This window comes from Haemaphysalis longicornis, unplaced genomic scaffold (assembly GCF_048455015.1).
Source record: "Haemaphysalis longicornis isolate Haplotype H1 unplaced genomic scaffold, Haemaphysalis longicornis Haplotype H1 scaffold_12, whole genome shotgun sequence".
NCBI classification, from domain to species: Eukaryota; Metazoa; Arthropoda; class Arachnida; order Ixodida; family Ixodidae; genus Haemaphysalis; species Haemaphysalis longicornis.
In genome coordinates, this window is record NW_027526225.1 from 83375841 (window position 1) to 83399423 (window position 23583).

At 46.2% G+C, this 23583-nt stretch overlaps 2 protein-coding genes across 2 annotated transcripts in view; one reads left to right on the top strand and one right to left on the bottom strand.

Annotated features, from left to right (window-relative positions):
* Positions 1-8402, top strand: part of LOC144162899 (alpha-scruin-like) — a 38675-nt gene extending 30273 nt beyond the window's left edge. Inside the window, exon 8 of the mRNA XM_077693619.1 lies at positions 8146-8402. Coding sequence (XP_077549745.1) covers positions 8146-8381 — 236 coding nt within the window. The 3' untranslated portion in view covers positions 8382-8402. The remainder of the gene's footprint in view (positions 1-8145) is intronic.
* Positions 1-23583, bottom strand: part of LOC144161704 (uncharacterized) — a 277618-nt gene that overhangs the window by 167159 nt on the left and 86876 nt on the right. The window lies entirely within an intron of this gene.

Sequence of the window (23583 nt, forward strand, 5' to 3'; positions counted from 1 at the left end):
ATCATTTTGCCCTGTTTGTCGGTTTCGATTCAGCTGCCTGGCAGCCAAAATTATCTCTTCAACGAGACGATTATGTAGGCAAAACATTTCCAAACTTCTAAATCTTATAGCATGCTTAATACGATGTTCAGTATTGTTCAGAATAATCACAATTGTTCAAGAAAAATAAACCACGAATGAAATTTCAGGCGGAACATAAGTGAAGTGATACCAGCAGTGTTATTTTAATTAAAAATAGGCGTGGACGCAACTGTTGCAATAGCGAACACAAGAAAATGCGTTCAAAACAATATTTTAAGCCAAAAAACAAAACAAAAAGGGGATCACGCACGAGACTTGTACTCGTGGCTGAAGCCATGGGCTCTAGAACATTACTCTGGGAAACGGAAGAGTTGGTACGCGTAAAGAACTTCCGTATCGTTTGGCACATCAACGGAAAAGTTTCGGTACGGCGCAACGAAGGTGACCTAGCCGTTGTCGTAAGGTCCGAAAACGACTTGGAAACTATGACATAGACCCGGTTGCAATGGCTTTATTTTTCTGTATTCCGACTTATATGCAAGTCGCCCATCTCGGCAAAACCCACCTAGCTGAACTAAAACTTTTCCATTTCAATGCGCAGTCTGCGAAAAACATGAGAAAAAAAAATTGCACCATCTTCCCGTAGGGAACCCTGAGTAGTATGCAAAGCAGCCATGGGGACGACTGAAGTTCTCATTAGTTTTCAGTTTGTTGTTTCCGTTGACGTTCAGCTTCGCGTGCCTTCGTTTAAAGAAATTGGATTTCAGTTTGACGTCATCATGTTATCAGCAACCTGGTTTACAACTGACGAAGGTGTATTTAAAATTCAAGGATACAATTTTTTTTATATTTAAATTGTTCCTATCGCCGAGGTGGAGGTGTATCTATGCGTATCAAAGATATTTACTAGTGTTATCTGTTACAGGCTTTCCCGTGCTCATCTAGCAACTCTGAAATTTTGCTTGTAAAACAGAACGACTACGTCTTTTTCGTTCTTTAGCGTCCTCCCTCTCTTTCACACCATTTTCTCTTGAGCTATTTTGAACGCTCTTTCGATTACTGCATCAACAATAACCTTAGGATAGTTTATGGTTCCGAGTTTAATACCGACATGTCTTCTGATGGTAGTACAACGAACGAGATGACTTTGTTATATCAGAGTTTTAACTTAATCAGGTTATAAACGTTCCAACATGAATAACGCTAAGGACTGTAAGGTTAATCGACTTCTTCCTTATAGGTGCGGGTACTACAAACGTTAAGGCTGGTGTTATAGCTTGTGTCTAAGCGATAATTTCGAAACTGTACAGTTAAAATACCGCTGGTTAGATCAATACATTTTTCGTCAGACAATATAAATTACTCTAGATATGATGTTTTAGAAATAGATTGAATAGAGGTCTGTAGCACCACATATGCTAGCACTGTAATGGATAGCTTCAACAAAGATGAGCACCTATACGATCAATGTTTTCCTTACACGAAGTTTACCACCTCACAAAAGATCCGCAAGCCCTACATCAATAGACACCTACTCTTTAAATTAAAAATGAAAGGTGTCACGTATGCCAACTTTCTCACCCACTGTAAGCGAGAACTTTTAGAAGAATACGAACATCTTCGCAATAGCCTCAACAAAGAATTTCGCCCCGCAAAAACCAGTGCTTCAATAACATATTAATAATGTTATTATTGTTATTGTTGTTGTGGTTGTTGTTATTGTTATTGTTATCATTGTTGTGTTTATTGTTGTTGTTTGTTGTTATTGTTTCTATTGTTATTGTTTTTTGTTGTTGTGCTAGAATGTAGTCAATGCTACGGCAACCTGGAAAGAAATAGGACCCTTCTGTGGGACTAGCAGCAACACGACAGCATTCTCAGAAATCACCGCTAATGGCAAAATATTAACAAGGTGCGATCTCGCAAATGCCTTCAACAAATATCTTGTACGTCATCGTCTTCCCCCGTAATTCTCAATAACACTATAAAGATGGAAATTCCTTGCTCAGACTCAATATTTCTAGCCTGCAATCTGGCAAATGCCTTCAACGAATATCTTGTGACGTCGTCGTCTTCACCGGCATTACTCAATAACGCTATAAAGATGGGAAATCCTTGCTGAGACTCACTATTTCTAGCCCCAGTAACAGAGGCTACGGTATTTTCAACAATTATACAGCTGAGAAATGGCAACTGTTTTGATCCTTTAAATTTCAGCTACACCCTATCAAATTTATGCTAAAATCATTTCCCGCGTGACAACAATTTATTCTGTGTTTTTCTGTTGGTATATTTCCTGCAAATTTTCCAAACGAGAAAGTAATTTTACTGCACAAAAAACGGATAGAAACTGTTCGGGGAAACTATAGGGCCATTTCCATTTTACCGGTTATCTGCAAAGGCCCTGAAAAAAGTTTTGTATTCTCGGCTCGCGTTCTTTACAGATAAGAAAAACATTATCAGATGCTCATTTCGGTTTCCGCAAGCAGAGCTCCACTGAAGGGGTGTTACTTGCGCAAAAGGAATTCATTCACCGTGAAATTGAGGACAAGAAATTCGTACTGGAAGTATTTATAGACTCTTCGAAGGCTTTTGATTCTCTCGAGTGGAAACTGTTACCTAATAAATGAGAACTTTACGGAATTCGCGGTTTGAACTTGAGCTCATTGAATCATACCTTGGTAACGGTCAGCAATATCTAAACATAAATAACTCGTCTTTAACAAAGTGAACTTTCCTTGGTGTTCCGCAAGGAAGCATATTGGCTCCCTATCTATTCAACCTTTTCTTAAACGAAATTGTGTAAATTAGTTTTCCGTAAAATTGATAATGTACGCGGACGGCACTAGTTTGTTCTGAGGCGATAAAAACTGCACAGGCAGGATTAACCAAGACGATGAAATTCTAGCTAAACTATATTAATGGGCCTCGTAAAATGGCATAAAATACACCGTGGAAAAATGTGTTGTTATTTGCCGTGCTGTAAGCAAACAAATAAATGTGTATTATATAAAGAAACAAATTATGTAATATTTTTTTTAATATGGGGCGCAACTACTCTGTCAAACGCCTCTAAACGTTCTCGATTACGGAATAAAGTCATCAAAGTAATGACCAGTACTGATTGATTGTAGGGTTTAACGCGCCGACGCAACGCAGACGATGAGGCGCGCCGTAGTGGAGGGCTCCGGATTAATTTTGACCACCTGGGGATCTTTAACGTGCGCCGAAATCTCGTACACACGGGCGTTTTTGCTTTTCGCCTCCATCAGAAAAACGGCCGCCACGGCCGGGAATCGAACCCGCGACCTCGTGCTCAGCAGCGCAACGCCTTAGCCACTGAGCCACCGCGGCGGGTAATGACCAGTACTCCAATAAGTCACTCAGTTGGTCCTTTACTGATGCACTTCGTATTTTAATAAACGAGCGTCTCCATAAAACCAACAAATTAGATAACTTGGCCACCTTGACCCGAAATATTTCTGCGTAGAGTGTGAGAACTCTCGAGCACTGGTTTTTATCCACCAGCCTGACTTATTCATCATTGTGTTGAAGAACTCAGGGTCAAGCTCAATAATACCAAGATTACCCAACATTCTCATGAAAAATGGTGCTGACCTAGACATGTAACCAAAAAGAACCTGCTGGGAGTGTTACTTCAGTGATGCTCGCCGTACTGAATTTTTTATTTGTTGCTTCCACCGCCCTTCCACTGCACTTTGTACAGTAACGTTTTCCACTGTAATACATGTATTCATTCGTGTCCCTTTTAAATAGTACTGCGATTTTACCGTTGTCTACTGCACTGCTATATTATGTTCTTTGAGATATAGAAAAGGATGATTTACACATGCTAAATGCTGCAGTCAAAGGGTGTGGTTGAAATTATGTAACCGGGGGTTGTAGCTGTCAAGCTGCACTACTGCAGCTCTTTCTCCAACCTTCTCATGTGGATTTGGATCTGAAAATGTGACTAATTCACTTCGCTGACTCTTTAAGCTTCAGTAAATTATTAACATGCTTGCTGGTAATGATTCCGAAGGGCTTTGCCCAATTACCAAGAACAATTACTGAACAGAGAAAGCGGGTATTGTGGAAGTATTCGAACTTTGAAGGAGATCGAATGAGGCTTCGAGAAGCGGTACTTCTGACGTGGTGCTGCCATCTCGTGGAAGGCGGAATATACTTCTCTTCTAACCGACCTACCGGCCACGAGGCGACGCTAGGCCCCCAGCTTGTCCAAGGGCTTAGAAGAGAAACGCTTTTCCATGTCTTTTCTCCATTTCCCAACAGGTTTGACCTAGAAGCTCCAGTCGGGCGAAACCGGCGCTAAAAGTCAGGGGGTAAAGGGAGCGCTCCACAATTACGGGGTTGCCTGATCTCTCTGTACGATATGTAATTAATGCGAACGCATCAGTGCCCGATTGCGCAACTTGCATGTCCTCTCACCACCGCTCACCATCTTTTTCCCTTCGCGCGTTTTTCTTCCTCCGCATGTAGGCACTCTTTTATCCCGCTCTCCCATCATCGCACTAGGCCATCATTTTGAAATTGGGTCAGTTCAACTTTCCCGAGATCTCTCACTTCTCGCGCGGCAGGTGTCGGCACTGCACGAGTCGTTCTACTTGTGTTTTTTTTTTTGTTTTTTTTTGTCTGCTTGAAACAGTACGATTCTAAATCTTTTGTCTTTGTTTTCTTTGATCTCGCCTCTTCTCGACCCCTTTTTTAACGCGTTGTAGCGTTATTTTTTCTTATGTCACTCGCAGAAACCACTATGACGTGTGTTTTTAATTAAAAGAATGCTGGTACTCTCGGTTATGTAAATGCTAGCTTGCCTTCAACAACGTTGCTATAAAGCAGGTTTAGTAGCTTGGAACGGTACTGCTTATGTCTAATTTGTGCGCAACCGTTAGGGAAGTGGCGGTGTCGGTAAGCACCGCAGGAAAGCTAACTTTACGCAAGGGGTTTCCACAATGAGCACATCAATCACACAGCGCATAAACAGTCGGCTGTCTTTAAGGGGCGTAGGGCGATGTCTTTCAGCGTCAGAACACCCCCCGAAATTTTCTGAGCAATGGTTCCCCCTCCCCCCGTTGCCCTCCACATTTCGGCCTTGTTTTCACCAACGCTGTTCACACTGCGCATCGATACATTAATATGTAAAAAGCAAAACGAGAAAATTAGATAACAAATCAAAATGGAATGATATGTCCGCGCACGCTATTTTTTTCTCTAGGTTTTTTTTTCGGCGGTGTTTAACACCCCCAGAAAAATATTTTAGGCTACGCCACTGATGTCTTCACATGCATAATGGCTTTCGTTGGGATAGATAAATGCAGTTTAGCGTCGTCGTACGGCTAACGATAATGATGAAGGCATTCTCTAACAGGCGCACAGATAACCCGTTGATCCCGCCTTTCGCCCAACCATTGGGAAGCCTGAATCAACAACGCTGAGCTAACCGAATCAGCACATTCAGATGGCCCAATCACAGCCTAATACATGATCATAACATCACATTCGGTTAGTTTAGCGTCGTGATAGACTTTGACTTTGACTTGTGGACTTTGTATTTGCATAAAAAAAAGCTTCGTGTTTCAACCATCTTTCTTCCAGAAGGGGGCGATAGAATTTTTTAGTGGCGAAGCCCCATAGGGACTCGGCTGTCGGCGTCTAATGTCGTCGTCATAACTGTCGCCTCATGTAGTCACGGTACTGAAACACCGGGACGCTCGTTTACGCCTCACGCTAGAACGTAACGCGTACCAAAAAACACCGGGACACTTGTTTACGCCTCGGTCTAGAGAGCTTCGTGCTTCAAAGACAAGAGACTTTTACAGCAAAGCTGTATACCTCTACCCCCGACGGTTTCATTTCCGCCTGCAAAAACGCCAAGGCGCCAAGAATACGCTTATACATTGAATTCCTCGCCCTCCACAGGTTTCCCGTTAGTGGAGATCGCCCGGAATTTTCTAAAATATTACATGCTCGGACCATTTCGTCTGCCATTCTTTGGCCAGTTTATGTGCTTTTTGCGTGGATTAAACAGTGGAATTCTTAGCTGCCGAGTTAGCTAATGTTGTCGTGTTAAAAATAAACTAAACTTGGCCGCCAACATGATAAAATTCTCGTTGTTTCCGGAGCAATTGTAGCCGGTACATTAAAGATTGGTTTAAACATCGCTTGATTAACAAATGCGCCCATGCACACCGAACAGATGGTTAACCAGGGAAGCTGGAACGTACAGCCCCACCCCAATTGCAGCCGCACCTGCCAACCCTTGTCGCTTGAACTGCTCGTCACTCAGTAGCTCGCTGCGTGAACGCTCTGCTGTGAGAGACTCTCTTGTCGGGTAGCCAGCTCCAAGTTAGGGTGGGCAATGTCCTCATCAGTCCAAGAGGCCCTAGTGCCGGAGTGCTCCAAGGTGCAGTACTTAGTCCGCTGCTCTTCAACCTCGCGCTGTCGGGCCTGCCTGACAGCATAGCAGCAGACGTAGAATACGTCATCTGTAAACCGAGCCAATCTCTCTCCCCTTACTCAAAACGTATCTCCCACCTGTTCGTTTTTCCGCGCAGGCGGATGCCGTTGCCCTGGAGGAGTTTTTATGCGCACACAGGACCGCCGGAGTACTCGTTCGCCTAGCTATAGAAAGCTTCGCGTTAAAATGAAGACACGGGAGCAAGCAGTTTGTAAGATGCGCTTTTATCGAGCAATACGGGTCCCTTGCAATGAGTTCACTGTTACTTGGAGCTTCAAACTTCAGCGAGGAACCTAAGACTGCATATCCCACTGGATTAAGAAAGCGCTACATTTTATTCCAGATGCGCCACCCTCTATGCCTAATGAAAGATGTGTCGAGATTACCTCATCTTCCGTGGCGACAATGTCTTCGTCGCGAGAGGAATACATGCCTAGTGTCTAATCTTCGCGTCGTAACGGTTGCGCGTGTGTAGAAAGGGGCGATTTTGGCTCGCTTCACTTCGCGCTTCAAAGACACGTAGAGTTACTGGAGACCTCGTTCGCGAACAATAACAAAATACATGACACCCAAGCCACATAATCTTCGTTAAAAACTCAGTTAACGATCCAGAGGAGTCTGCTTGCGCTTGAAAGTGGGAAAAGCGGAGTTGGATACACGCGTAGGGGCAGGACGCCGTAGCTGAATGAATGTACGGAACCAGAAATAGGAGACGACTAGTGGGTTTTACAAGACGAGCTGCTTCACGAGCGGGCACAATCAGCAAAAAACGCGTTCATTTCCTAACTTTGAACGTAACTTTGAACGTAAATTTACAAAGGAGATGGTGCCAGGGGGCGAACCAGTTTTAACCCGAGTGAGTGCCGGCCTGCTGCTTTAGAGCGAGAGCTTTAAATGTCCCACAGGAAAAAAACGCCGGAGGCGTCTGTATGTGGCGCCGGCTATGCTTATTGTGTGCGACATGTTTCGTAACGCTAACCTGTGCCTCAGAAGTAAAACCGCGAGTTCTCGCCTCTGCTGCGTTTGTAATGCCTGGGCAGTGCAGACAAGATTGCGGCATCCGCCGTTCCCCGTCCGCTGGCAGCGCCACGCGGCTGCCGCAGCACTTAGTTCTAGTGCCAGTGCAGTGCCAGTGCAGTGCCACACTGTGTGCCTGTGCCAGTGCAGCAAACACGAAGGGGCGAGAGAGTGCAGCCAAACAGGGGATGAGCGAACATTACTCGCATGGCAAAACTCGTAAGGAGCTCTCACAGACATTCGAGTGGATACAAAGGCCTTTCCTGAGATGCTTTGAGATGTCCAATTTTTTCTCTTTTGATAACTTCAGGATAGCCTGAGGAGTGGACATGAAATCAACATTGAAGGGGGAAAATGATGGCATCTTCCCGCTTTCAGCGCGTACGGAGAAGTAACCACGCTCCACGTTGCAGAATGTTCATCAAGGACTATTTCGCACATAATCTACTATTGCCACCCCCGTCAGCAAAGAGAGGGGCATGTAGCAAAATCTTATGCTTCTCACCCCCTTCTCTGTCACACACACGTTTTCAACGCTTCGATTGTGTGAGCGGCCCCGTAGAGGGCAGAGCGCTGAGCTGAGCGTGGTCAGACGTCCGTCTCACAGACGGGACCTTGTGACTGCGCAGGCGACAGCTTCGTGCTGGTTTTGGGCGGCGTGACGACGAGGCACCCCGGGTCCGTGGACGAGTGCGAGCTCTTCTACGCGGGCCCCAACCACGGGCGCCTGCGGCTGCACCCCCCGCCATTCCCCGTCGCCGGCCACGCGTGCGTTGTTGTGCAGCCGCCGTCGTCGGTCGCCGACACCGCCGCTTCTCCCCAAGACGTCTGGCACCGAATCTGTGAATCTGCCAACGTCGCCTGACATCTTCGCAGAAGCCCCAAGTGCGCCGGCCATTCGTCGACGCCGCACTATTGATGCTGAAGTGCATAATAAAAATAGTACTACCTTCATTCCCTAAAAAAGAACAGTTCCCGTTTTCATAGACAGTTAACGACACAAGCATAAGAGAGCTTTGAGAGTATTAAAAACTCAATTTGGAAACAGGTCGGCCTAGTCAACGCCGCCTGTATAAACATTGTCTAACGCTTCGCCAAATTTCCAATCGGAACCGTAGGGACGCTTAGTTCAGGCACTCATACGCTATGTGGCGCGCGCCGGAGGACGTCCGGCCTTACGTCACTGCTCGCGAGTCACGAACGCTGCACCGTAGCCTCCTGTATAACCGAATGTGCCTGCTCTGTCGCCCCGAAACTCATTGGAGCAGCACGTTCACCGTGGGGGCGCCAAGGTCCAAGGTTTTCCAATGGTCATGCCGATGCGAACTTCTGTTTGAAGCGGAGGTGAACTGAAACGCACCTTGGCGTCCGTCGTCTGCTACGCGATGACGTATCCCAGTTACAAAACTCCGAAAAGCGGCGAGCTTGGACTTCATGAGCCAATAATAAAAACCGAAGATTTATGTGTGGCGTCGCATAACTACTAAACGGCGTTCAGTGTACTGTCACCGCCTGCACGCTCGCCCTTTCAGGTTCACTACGGGAGTTTCCCAACAAAATGTATACATGTCCCCACCGTTGTCACTGCGATAAGGGACAGTTAACTTTTCTACCACTCTATAGGAGTTTATAAGTGAAAAATAATGGTTCTTGATTCGGTGTTCAGTGATAATTGAGTAATACTAATTAATTTTTTTAATAAGTCCAAACAGTTAGCTTCCATTTTTTACTTACGAGTCCATTCTGTCTTATTCTGCGGCTAATATTGTTTACGGTCCCCGAAATGGTAGGCGCCCACACTCCTCCATCCCTTCCCCATCTCTCCGTCGCCACTGATCCGCAAAATGGTGCCATCGCGCATGTATTAGATATATTGACGACGCGGTAATCGGCAATGCCTGGCTGTTGCGCAAAGAATGACGACTTCAAGCTTAAGCTCAAGGCGATGCTCAGTATTTGAGAGCCCCTATATACGCTTAGGATAAACATTCAGCATGCACTTAGCTCGTTTCTCTCGCTACTTCTCCCAGGTCCATTCATTCTTCCGTCACCAATCACATACCGAATGCCCGATCAATTCCGAGTGGGTCACAAACCGACCAGTAAACTCACCCATAACATTTCTGGCTGATTCGAGAGAAGCGCAGAAAAAAAAACTTTTGCGTTAAATTATTTACGAACGAACATGGTAGCCCGAGAAAGACCATCTTTTTTATAATTACACAGTCAAGTTCCAGCATCACCCAAGCCATTTAAAAGATGGTTTTATTTCTGGCCTCGCGAATTTCTATACCTTTTTGTTCAAGCAGGAGTTGCCCGTCAGTGCTAAAACCAGAGTCACCTTTATACAACACGTACCATTTGTTTGCAAAGGGCCTTGAGAAGTTTTTTTTTTAAAACCGCTTATTGTTTCCAGGTGTGTAGACAATTGTTGACCGTGCCCTCGCCAACATAGGAGAACCAGGGATTACGGCGCCACCTGAGAGAACGGCTGAATTTCTGGCCGTCAGCAGGCACAAGGCGTTATACAGGAGGCTGGGTTATACAGGAGGAAGTTGGGTTCACCAAGCGAGCTACTATGACAAGGCGCGCCCCTAAAGTGCCCTGCACTTAAAATAAGAACAGTATGGGTGGATGACCAGCGGCAAGCACTGCTTTTTCCCTGAGGAGCGAGATAGCCGGGCGCGGCTTGACGCCAGAGAGAACAGACAGAGGGACGCTCCGCCTTCGAAACGGGACAAGCCAGCGCGACGAGGCGTTGGAAACAAGACGAAAACAAGGAGATTCACAAAGCGTGGTTCGCAGCAATATTGTCAACTTTTTTCCGAACGCGTGGCCTGCAGGAGAATGGAAGCTTATTTTCCGAAAATAAAACGCAATTTCCACGATAATGGTTGTTACACTCGCTAGTATGTGTCGTGTCTTAATACAAGCTGTAAACAAGGAAGCCATTAAGCCACCATTAGGCTACCATAAGGCAACCATTAAGCTCGGCTGTCCACAATTCAAATTCCATAAATAGTGGGCTTGTGTCATGCTATAGCAGCCTTTTTTTCACTTTGTCGCAGATATAATAACTTCCTTTGGCGAAAAAAAAGAGTAATGTCCTGAACTGCCACGTAAATACACTAATCTTTTTTATTTCTATAAGACCATGACAGCAGTACTGCAGACAAGTACCTTTAATGAAGAAATAAAATAAAGAAGCTCCCAAAACACACGCTGCAGAACAAATTCGTGCAAGGATACTGCGGTTGGCATATTATTGACCGGTAAACTACGCAGAATTTAACATTTCAGTAGGACTCGGTTGTAAGATTTCGCAGATTGTTCAATCAATCGATCGATCCAATCAATCAATCAACCAACCAATCTACCAACCAATCCATCAATCAATCTATCGATCAATCAATCAAGTTACAGATTGATCAATGAATCCATCAACCAATCCATCAATCAATCAATAAATAAATAAATCCATGAATCGATCAATCGATTGATCAATCATCGATCAATCGATTGATTGATAGCAGTCAGTCAGTCAATGAATCAATCAATTCATCGATCAACCAGTCGATGCATCGATCACTTAAAGCACAGGCACTAGTAGGGTCCGCAGCAAAATATCTCTGAGCGTACCCTGAAGCCTAGCAGCGTCACATGCCTCCACACCGGCACATATTAAACGCCTCACAAGCAGCAAGGCATGCTGCTGTTTCGCGATATTCCGTGCTTGGTCTGATCAAACCGTCTGTGATAGTCCTGTAATGTCGCCTCTGAGAGAGCATTACCGTTCTGCTTTCGGCAATCATGTAGAAATCAATAGAACAGCAAAGAATGTGTACTTAAACCAGTTAAATAGTTTCAGCACTAGCTGACAGTTATTGCAAAAGTCACTTCTTGTGCATTCTGTTCTTTTTTTTTTTTGATCACTGAGAAGAATGGGTACAAATTATTTCTGTCTTGCTGCACTACTCATTACAAAACCCTGTGGGACCAGTCGTAGTACTCTCCGAGCACGACGCCGCTGAGCTCAGCCATCGTATAGGGGACGAATAAATAAAATACCAGTAAGTTTTAAAAACCGAAGCTTCACAAGAGGCCACCTCGCAAGAAAGAGAAGGCGTGCGTAAGAGAAGGCGCGCATCGCATTCTCGAAGCGATGCGCGGAGGAAGGCAGTGTTGGCGTTGCCGGCATGCCGGCTGCAAACGGAGAGACAGGGAGCGTCGAGGAACAAAAATGGCCATCCCCTTCCATCTGTCGCCTCAGATATCTATCCTACTGGATTTGGCGGGAGGCGCTTGCCACGGCAGCCGATAATGCGCTTTTCCACTCTCTTTTTCTTTTATTTCTTCAATTCTTTTTTAAGCGTATACGTTGTTCTTCAGTGGCGGTAACGCGCGTGTCTGGAAGGTTAATCTTCGACGCAGCACCGAGGCATTTATAACGCAAGGTCGTAGGACTTTTTCGATTGTGCCGAGCCTTGCCATACACGATTACAACGAGCAAATATTCCCGCACTGTTAGGGGGTATATACCATGTTTCAACCAAGGACAGCTACAGTTGTTTTTAGTTCGAATAGCCCCAAACGCTGACGCGCTAGTGCGGCCCTCAAAGATGATGCATTAAGCCATGGTTCTACACGGTGCAAAATTCGCAGATGCGGTGCTGCTTGTGCGGCAAGAGTATCTATTCTCATTGCTGTGACAAGTTTCGATATGTTTGCAACAGTCGAAATTCTCCTGTGAACGGCATTTGGAATTCGTCAATTCGTCACAGCAATGAAAATACTAAAACAGAGCGTTTTGCTGCTCCAGCGGGGCCGCATCTGCGAATTCGCAGGAGAAATTCGCAGGCGAAATTCGCACCATGTAAACAGAATTTAGTGGCGTTCCGTGGAGCCGTGTGGTAACTGTATAGGAATGAAATTCTGCAGAGGACTGTAGCACCGTCTTACAGCTATAATTCGCCCACGGCGAAAATTGTCGTGGCACTCTTCGCCACCGAAAAGAACATTCGCGACACGTCAGGGAAAGCAGTTATGAACCTCTCGAGCTCCTATAAGTCTACGGCACGGTCACGGTGGGAACGTCACCAAGCGTGCACGTTACTTACACACACGATCTGGCACGCCATGAGCAGGAACGCTCGCGAAAGACTCTCGTATTCTTAGGGCCGTCGCATAAAATTAGGTCATTGTTGTGCGAGTCGAGGACACTGCTACGTGCCGTCACAGATCTTCTAATCACTAGAACTGAAACGCCAGAAAAAAGTCGTGTCTCCGAGGTCTCGTAACAAGGCAAGTGGAAACCAAGAGAATGGTGCGTGTATTTATGGGAATTCTTAAATTTGTTTAGCGGAAAAACCAAAGGCAATGCGCAAGACAGGAGACAGGACAAGCGCTAACTTTCAACTGACAATTAATCACCGGTGGAGCCGGTGATTAATTGTCGTGATCAAAAAGGGTGATCAAAATTAAGTCGACAGGTTTTTTTAAAATTAGGCGATTAGTTATACGTGAATGCCGCCTATACAGTGAGATTATGCGCTGAGGGGGACACAGAATTGGTTCATAACTATTGATGTCGGTCGATTAATTAAGTAAAATTCAATAATTAACTTTTTTTGTGGCTGAAGTAGGCAGTTATGTTTGTATTGAAAAGTTAGTCGTAATCGTGTTTCTACGCAGTTTCATTTGGCAGAATTCTTCTAGCGTATCCGTACTCCGAGATATGGAACTGCGAAGTTCAATTGCCGTTTGCATTATTGCCGAAGTTCAATTGCCGTTTGCCGATTGCCGTTTGGAGGGGGGCCTGCTTCCACGGGGGCCACCACCTCCTCGTACAGGGCCAATATGCCAATATGCGCCCCATGCGCGAGTGGTGGTGTTTACGTAGCCGCTGCAGCAGGTAGCTAAGTTAAAAGGTCCTTTCGATTGATGCAAGAACACTCACCCGCACAACTGCGTAAAGCCCTCAGCACTGAAACAAAGAAAGCCAGTGCACAGCGTTCTACTGTCTCCACAGTCAGACAAACATTTGAACCTCCGCTGCTTGCAAACAGTGTTTGACTTTTCAGCTATGCACACGAACGACATCTGAGTCTTCAATTGTACATATGAACCTTGAGTCTGAATACGTGTTTCTGAACCATACTCGGGAAAGCTTTTCTTCCCTCCGTGTCTTTTTTGGTGTTTGTATGTCTGTTTTTGTTTCTGCTGCCCAATTGAGCTGTAATAGCTGACTAAAACGTAACAAACTTTCTAAACAACCGTTTTTTTTTTTTGCAAACACAAACAGCAACCAACCACCGCCATAATATTCAGTGCTGAAATTAATTCCTTCAAAACAGGAATTAACTCAATATCATTGGGGAGCCTTTCGTTGACCAATGGTTGCCACAAAAAGCTAAACGGCGTTTGTCCACACAATTCGCGCAGCTTCGGCCGATTCGTGGTTACATGCGTCGTGCGCTGCAAACTTGGATTGAACCGAACGTGAGTCACCGGCCAGCATACCGCATTTTGCCGAGTCCTTTCCCCGCACATTCGCAACTTGCCGATCCGAAGACACCTTGTCAGGACGAACAATTGGTATGTCAGAGCGAACAATTGCTATTGGTACCTGTGGTGCGAATTCCGACTCCCCGTAATAGTAGCACTGGCCACTCGAGACTAGAAGCCGCGTCCCGGGACGTCCCTTACGTCGCCTTGACGCCTTGCAACGGCTTTTTTTAATCGAAACAACAGAAATAAAACTTTCTCAGATGCCTGGGTTGCCAAATTCCAGCTTCCAAACACAAAGATTACAGCAAACACGGGCCCCGGTATAGAGCACCCCCCCCCCCCCCTCTCCCCTGCCGTTTTATTCGGCCCCATTTCTCCTTCCGCTAAATTATTCACGAGCCCTTAATGGGGCAGTGTCGAATTGGGAATCATGATTGCCCGGGGAGCGAAAAAAAGTGGCGCTCATTTGCGGGGCTCGACAGTCGCCTTAATGTATACGGCGGCAAAAAGGAGCGCCTCTCCTCTCCTTCTGGCCTCGGTGCGCGCCTCCAAGAAAACGAAGCCTGCAGTTTGCGCCGCTCAGTGATCGGCTGCCCATACTGGCACCCGTCACTGGCCGGTGTTGGAGTTAGTAACTTGGTATACGCGAAGGATGTGTGAAACACCGTGTAACGACGGAAACAACCTCGAACAATTTTTAAGGCCGGTCGTCGTTGTTGTTACCAAGTGGATATTTCCAGTCGTACTGCTCCAGGCGAATAACCGGAGGAAAGCTTTTAGTTTCGCTCAAAGTAAAGACCGAAAATTTGCGCGAGTATTTTTACAGAAAGTCTCAAGCGATGCGAAGTGTGCACGGGTCTGAAGTTTACCATCACGGGAAGAGGGTGAAAAAAAGCTGAAAAGAACTGCGGTCGTTTCCTCTGTCATAGGAATACGTAAAAAACTGTGCATCGAAATCTGCAGCTGAGCATGATTTGCGGGTCGACGGCTGTCTTGTGGGTGTGCTTGGCGAGCGAAGTCCTTCTGGTGAATCGCTTCGGCAAAGGTGTACTTGTGTCATTTCCGTGATGCATATGACGTCAGTGAAATCTTGGTGTATCCCGGCATAAAACACCTTCGTGATCAAATATGAAACTCGAAAACGAACAACCCTAAATTTAATGAACTCTTTAGTACTAAAGGTTGCTCCCCCGCAAGAAGACTGTGTGCAGGGGTGCACCCTTTACAGGCCGCTTGCTTCGATGTACTGACTTCATTTCCGAGACGGGTATGACGTCAGTCAAATCTTGGTGTATCCATGAATAAAACACTTTCGAGTTGATATAATATCCCGTGACTCTATTTTCCCCTCACCAACGCTGTACCGTATAAGACTGACGACCGTATCCATGGGCTGTCGCATCGTCGTGGTAAAGTAACACGTATACCTAAAACTTTGAAATGGCAGGGACTTCAGATGAACCGTTTTTACTGCAATACCCCGTGATAATAGACATAAAATACAGTCACGGGGCTGTAAAAGCATATTTATGAGTCGACTAAAGAAACTGAAGAAAAAACCGGCCAATAGCCGCTACATGGCCTTATACACGTGATTCGAGCCACCTGAGAAGGTCAAGACCAGGAAAGACAGCAAAAAATTTTGAGCGAATTTATAACTTATCTGATGTGCATAGAGCAGTAATTTTTAGCTTAGGAACTTTGCGACCCCCTGATCTAAGTACTGGGTGCGTTGGGTGATTACGTTCTGCAAGCTTTTAAGATTTGAAAAAAAGGTTGTTAAAAGTGTTGCAGGGTCCCTTTAAGTTCCAGAGGAACTTTATTTTTTTTAAGAAGAGTTAGTACAGTTTTCGGATACACATATCAAGTTAGTACCGTACTTTCACCCGTATAACCCGCCCCTGCATATAATCCGCACTCCCCTTTTCAACACGTCCGGAAAGAAAACGAAATCCTGGCGTACTGCACGCACTTTTGATACAGGAAAGGCTGCACCAAAGCTACTGCTCAAGCAACGCATCACATACTATGTAGACAGAAAAAGCGTATATTTAACAAGTAGAGTACACTGACTGCAAGGCGAAAGTCACAACTCACTAATAAAATTCCATTGTTAGAGTGCACTCGTCCCTGTTTTTAATTCCTTGTCCTTGTATGTTTTGCGCAATCGTTGCCACGAAGGCTTAGTCAGTGTTACTGCGCCGGAGCTTCACAGCACAACGCGCATTGCCGTGAAGCTGCATTAAAAGAAAACTCTCGCGTATTATTTGCACCCTACTTTTATTTTTTCGAACTTTTGGGGAGGGTTGTACGTACGAAAATACGGTATATTGCCCACGCGGTCAGTCATCGTTTAATGTGCTACTTGATTGGGCCCAATTCAGGGACCAATCTCGGAAACATAGGGAAGACCACCATTGTCACACCAGAATGGCTATTTCAGGCTGATACGCGTCCCCTGTTTCCGTATCCTCATCACCGCATGGGTGGACGGGTAGTGCTTCACGACCGGGTGCTTCGCTTCCGGGCGGTCTTCCAGCCAGACATTTACGGGATTAAAGTACACTTTTTTTCACCTCAACATAGCCCGGAAATTGAACACATAAGTACAATTGCCTTGGGTACTTTCAAATTCTGGCGCAGTGTAAGGAACCAATCACAAAGCTGGGACGGAGGCCATCAAACCGTAGTAATTTGTTACCACAAGTATTTCTACGCGGTAGCAAATATATATTGCACTAAAAACTCTGAAATAGTTTGAAAACTATTTTCTCAAGGCTTATTGTCGCTGCTTCCGCCTGTACAAAAAGTGTGGTAGACTCACGAGTAATTTACCCACCAAATGTAAAAACAGGAGGGGCGTCGAGAACTCGTTTACATAGCAAAGTTATTTCATACGAGGAAATATTTGGGGCGGCTCTTGTGGCCTGGTTACTAAGTTTGTTTATGGGAAAGCCGAAGAGGCACCCCTTCGTGCAATGCCGTTCTCGAGGTTCCTGAGTGCATAAACTTTGTGTACTCGTTTGTGTACTCGTTTGTGTGTTCGTTTGTGTAGTAGTGGGCTACCCCTGGCGATCTCATTCTGTATCCTGTGCCAAACAACAGAGTTTCCCTGTGCAAACACCTTCCAAGATAGCGGCGAGTTGAGCGGGTGTTAGAGCAGCCCAGTCTACTGATGCGGTCGCCGCTGTGTTATTCATGACGACACGCGTTATTCCCAGCTAACACATTTTGTTTATGTATTACGTGACTCCTACAACTGACGGTGACAGCAGTTTCTCAGTTTGTGTGTGTTCTTAATCCGCTTCAAGAGTAAAGTGGAGCATTGCTAAGCTGCGAAAAGAGCAGCTTTTCCCCGACCACATTTTTTTCGCTGTAGGAAATGTTTAAAAATACAAAGTTGGTTGACTAAAAATGAATAAAACCGTTCACCCTTCATTCTCATCTCGACCGCTACCGGGACACATTCGTGGAACGTCAAGGAATTTGAGCTCTTCCTAGCACTGCGAAACGATTCTAGGCTCGAAAAGGTAGTGTACATACAAATGTAGAGTCGCGGACAAACTAAACGCGAACAATGTAATATGAACAACAGTGCGCAAAGAACGCGGTTTCTTTCCGCGTAAGTCGAATCATCGCGTGACCTAGTTACAATAACAAAAGTTCGGTCATAGAGATGTCAAAATACATGAAGTACCGTAAATATTTGGTTGGCCAGAATCACATTCTATGGATTTGCGTGTTCAGACTCGTATTTTCTCTTTCGCGTTCCGTGTGCACGTGACTAAAAGCGGTCACGCACACACCTGTACTTACACACTAGCGACTGAGCAGAGACAGGCATGCGGTCGACATAAATTGAATGCTGTATTGTTTTGATTGATTGATTGTGGGGTTTAACGCGCCGACGCAACGCAGGCGATGAGGCGCGCCGTAGTGGAGGGCTCCGGATTAATTTTGACCACCTGGGGATCTTTATCGTGCGCCGAAATCTCGTACACACGGGCGTTTTTGCTTTTCGCCTCCATCAGAAAAGCGGCCGCCGCGGCCGGGAATCGAACCCGCGACCTCGTGCTCAGCAGCGCAACGCCTTAGCCACTGAGCCACCGCGACGGGTACTGTATTGTTTTGAGTGCGCATAAAAAAGCATGAGACCGACTCAGCGAGCGAGCAATGGAACGGAAGATGATAGGTGTAACGTTAAGGGACAACGTTAGTGACCCCAACCTCATTCTTTACTCCCTGCCTCTGTACCCAGTGAGCTTAAATTCTACTATGTCTGGGAGCATTAGTGAAACAAGCTCCTCTACAATTTCATGCTGTTCCCCTATTTCCCATTAGAAGAACCCTCTACACAATGGCTGTACTTACAGCGATTTCTTGTGTATTATGATTGACAGTTGATGGGGGATGACGGAACAGTTTCGCGTGTCCTTATGTGGCAATCTCTCTCACCGATAAACTGTCTTTTACATCACTTCACAAGCTTGTGAATGCTATCGCAGTTGAGCTACCTTATGGTGGGCCTGAAAATTATAACCAGAAAACTAAAGTAATGCTCAGTACCCTTGGGAGAGCACACCAGTTTGAGATTGGTGGCGAGATAGTGGAAGTGGAATGTGAATATATCTACTTAGGCCAAGTAGTGACCCCGCATCCCAACAATGAGGACGAGATAATTAGACGGATAAGCATGGGGTGGAGTGCATTCGGCAGGCATTCTCAGATAATGAATGGCAGCCTACTGTTGTCCCTGAAGAAGAAACTGTATGACAGCTGCATCTTGCCGTTACTTACCGTATTTACCCGATTCTAACGCGCCCCCGATTCTAACGCGCACCCGATTTTCCTGGCAAAAAACCGGAAAAACTTGCACCTCCGATTGTAACGCGCACGGGACTTTGTGACCTAGACAAACGAATGCGAGAGAAACGGGCGATTTATTTCACGATGTAATCTCACTCCTCGTCGCTCTCCGCTGACCACAACATCTCGTCCTCGGTGCCTTCAAGCGCGTTCGCGATGCCACACTTTTGAACAAACGTTCAACCATGGTCGATGGGATCGTGGCCCACGCCTCGCACGCCCGTCCCGAGAGCTTCTCCAGAGGTGCACGCTTCAGCCGACCGCTCGTTTTGAACGCGTGGGAGCCGCTGCTGCCATTGCTGTTATCAAGCGCGCAAGTGAAATGATTTGACGATTTGTGGGAACGCCGATAGAAAAGCCTAGACGCCTAGGCTTGCTGCGTCTGAAAAATCGTTGCTAAAAGCTTTGGCGCCATCTTGAGATGGCGATGGTGATGGGTGGAACGAAATTTCCGCTGTTTCAGCAGTTTCTGTTTTGTATCCGATTCTAACGCGCATGCGATTTTTCGGCCTATTTTTTCGGAAAGAAAGTGCGCGCTAGAATCGGGTAAATACGGTACTTAAGGGGCAGAAACGTGGAGGCTTACAAAGAAGGTTCAACATGAATTGAGGGTGACTAAGCGAGCTATGGAACAGAAGATGATAGGTGTAACGTTAAGGGACAAGAAGAGAGCTGAATGTGTCAGGGAAAAAACGCATGTTAAGGGCATATTAGTGGAGATTAAGAAGAAATGGATGTGGGCAGGCCATGTAATGCGAAGGCAAGATAACCATTGGTCATTAATGGTAACAGAGTGGATCCCAAGAGAACGCAAGCGTGGCAGGGGGCGGCAGAACGTTAGACGGGCAGGTGAGATCAAGAAGTTTGCGAGGATGAATTCGTCGCAGTTAGCACAGGACCGGGATAATTGGAGATTTGTGCGAGAAGCCCATGCCCTGCAGTGAGTGTGGATAGGCTGCTGATGATAATGATGATTAAATCTAAGCTTTGTATGCTACGCTGCCGGCGACGCTGTCCCAAAACTCAGTGCAGGGTAGTGAACTTTCCCTGACGTTGATGATGATCGCTGGTGAAGTGAAAGATGGTAGAAAGGCGAACCCTCCTCTGGTAGAAAGACACTGTCTTCGAGGTCTAAAGTCAAAGTCCAAAATCCAAATCTTTACGCCTATAACGCACTGCAGGAAAGCCAACTTACACTGTGATCCCTCAAAGGCACATCGAACGCCTATGCTTCCTGTGGAAGCATTAGTCCCTCGTGTTATGAAGGGGATGCCTATACGAGCAGTTTGGATATTGGACTTTGACTTTGACTCAGGTTGCATTGTAGAATGCTTCGCGCAATAACCGTGTTTCTCTTAAAAGTGAAGGAAGCTCACCATAACGCATAAGACTTGATGGCAGCGAAGCTGTACGCAACCTTCGCGACCATCACGGAGGTTTAAGCCCCCCATTGCAGCCGATTTGCTTCTTCGTCGCTGTCGCAACAACCTTTATTCCACCATTGTTGCTACAAGTGTGAGCTTGTTCCACTTTTTTGGAGGTCATAATGATTCGACATCACTTTAAACGGGCGTACGCTATGACGCGTCTTTCTCCTTCGAAGCAAGTGTTGCCACGATTATTTCGAACGCTGTAATTATTGTCGTTCCAATGAAGTGTTACCACGATTACGGCGAACGCTGGAGTTTTTTTTCCCCAATCTTGGCCAATCTCCCTAAGTGGGTATGCTTAGGTTACAGCTATAAGTACCTCGTACCTTAGGTTACAGCTATAAGTACCTCGTTGTTACACTAACAAACAACTTATCATGGAACTTGCACATATTTAATATTTGCTCGTCTGCCTTTCAGAAATTATGCTTCCTAAGATATAAGCTTAAAAAGTCCCCTCCCAACGTTAAGCTTCTTAGTTATTTTTCTTTCATTAGGCCGAAGCTGGAGCATGCGAGTATCGTGTGGTAACCCCATACTAAACAAAACATTAAGAAGCTTGAAAGGATTCAGCGGAAGGCCATTCGGTTTGTTTATTCTAGGTTTTTGCGAATGGACTCCCCCACAGACTTAATGCTAGCTAATAATATTTCTTCCCTTCAGGATCGTAGAAAGAAGTCCCGCCTTGATTTTCTGTCTCTTTTATATAATCGCAAACTTGCCCTTGATCCAACCCCTTTTCTTTCTCCATTAAACACAAGACCGACAAGACATCACCAACCAAATGCACTAACTCCGTACTTCGCGAGAACGGACACATTCAAATTTTCATTTTTTTTTCCACGCACCATTTCAGACTGGAACCAGATAACCGAATGAAGTACTTGCGATACTGGGTAACTGTGCATGGTTTTTTGTGTGTGTTTTATTGTCTTGCTCTTTGCATTGTAACTTGCCCTCCTGCTTGGACTGAAGTGTGGTCCGCAGTATGTATTAAATAAATAAATAAATAAATAAATTAATAAATAAATAAATAAATAAATAAACCTGCGCAGGGGACGCTGGGCGGTCGTCACGGGGCGTGCACACCCGAGCGCTAGGAATTTTCTTGGTTTTGTTAACTGGCGGGCGGTCGCCTCGAGGCCCGCGCTCACGTAGCGTACGCACACGTACACGGGCTTGAAAATTTCTTGGAATTTTAACTGCACACGCCACAAATTACACTTTGCTAAACAGCTTCGCTGTTTAAAAGGGCTTTGATTTTGTTGCTTTGATTCGCGAACAGTGCGTCACATTTCTTGCAGTACTTGCTGCATCGCTAAATAAAGACTGGCGGCTCATTTCGAACACGCGTTGGGACAAAGTTCTGCGTCAGTAAATTCCGCATGCATTAATGTCATTCGATAGATTTGTCCGAAATGCGACCTAAGGGCAAAAAACGCGCCGGACATAGAAACTCGCCTAGTGTTAGTTTTCTCGCAGTTTTCTGTATGTATCGTTTAAAAACAAGAAAGGAGGCGGAAAATATCGTTTGTTAAAGTTCCCAGGCATAGAGAAATTCACACCACATCCTGCGCCTCAATTTGAAACGAAGCCGTGGTGCTAGTCGGACAGGACGTAATTTCAAAGCAGAGGCACTCCTGACCAGCATGCGTATTCAAAGGATGAGCCCACGTATCAGATAGCGGGCGCCAAGCAAAACGAAAATCTCGGCACCTTTGAACTTTGGGGATCCTCGTCTTGTTTCCGACACAAAGGGATCACCTATTCCTTTGCGGTCTTATATACAGCCACCTCTAAAGCTGAAGACCTGTCTCGCGTTCCTTGATCTTCTGGGGAAAAGAATATAAATTGCCCTCGGTATTTCACACCAACCAAATGCATATTTGATGTTCCGACAAAAGAGAAAAGTTTTCTAGAAGAGTGAAATATGCCTAGAAAGTACAGCCAGATACAAAATATGGTTCCGCGTGGACGCAGATTTATTAGTGCGTCACATTCAGGTGCTGGTGCAGATCCAGGTTCTGCGGCGTTTTTGTTATGCAGGAGCCGTAATCTATTTTCTTTAACTAATGCACGACATAAATTAAGCTCGTGGTGCATTATAAAAACCCCCAGAGGAGGAGGTGGTTTTTTCCTCGTGTTGGGAAATAAAGCTTTGGATATTTTTTTTTTCTCTAGCAATACTTCTTCCGACTATGAATTCGGAGGATGTTTTAAAGAAAAGTCATAATTAAAGTGAATACGTAAACCCACCGGAGGTTTTGTGCTACATTACAGTAAGATGTATACATTATGACTAGAACATCTGTACAGTGCAATGCGCCAGATTTTCGTTTCATTTCAATAATTTAGAAAGCCTCTGGGATGAAGGGATTCGTCCCAGTATTGAGTCTCGGCGCACATCTACTTTAGGATGGTGGTGAATGTGATTGGAGCGCAATACGTGGAGTACCGCAGAGAAATGTTTTAAGTACGAATGTACTTTATAAGCGACCCCGAACCTTCCGCCGTCCGCAGTGCGCCTCCTCCTCTCCCCTAGCAACGGCGCGAGGAGCGGAGGGGAGCGTCTGTAGCAACGGCGCAGCGACGTCACACCCCACGTGACTGCGCGCGCTCCGCCCTCCCGCGCCGTGGCTGCGCGCGCCCCGCACCGGCTCCGCACCGCTCCTTGCGCCGTGACGTCACACTCTACGTGACCGCGCGCTGGCGCCTTTGCCGTCTGCTCCCCCCTCCCCCTCGCGCCGTGACATCACGTGCTCTGCAGCTGGCGCGCCTCTCCCCCCGCTAGGTTTGCACTCATCCTCGGCGCGTGCCTCTCCCCCTCGCCGGTACTGCGCCTTCGCGCGCGTCTCTCCCACCGTCCGCGCTCCCCTCTCCCCTAGCAACGGCGCGGAGGAGGAGAGAGAGCGTGCGTAGCAACGGTCTCGGCGTAGCAACGGTCTCCTGCTCGGCTTAGCTGCGGGCTGCGCGCCGCTGTGCCGGTTCGCTTCGCGTTCCGTCCGCGTGAGGGCGCTCGCTCGTCGGCTCCGCATTCCGACGCTCGAGGGCGCTTTCCCAAGCATTTCCCAAGTGAGAGGTACGTAACGTGCGAATGCCAAAGACTTTAACATAGCGCCCCTCCGGATCAAATCGGGTAACTTCGGGTAACTTCGGGCAAACTCGGGCATTCGTACTTTGCCATCTTCCCTCTTACTTGGGAAATGTTTGTGTTTTTTTAGGATGTTATTTTTGTAATCTATCTTGTGAAACAGGAAAAAGCTT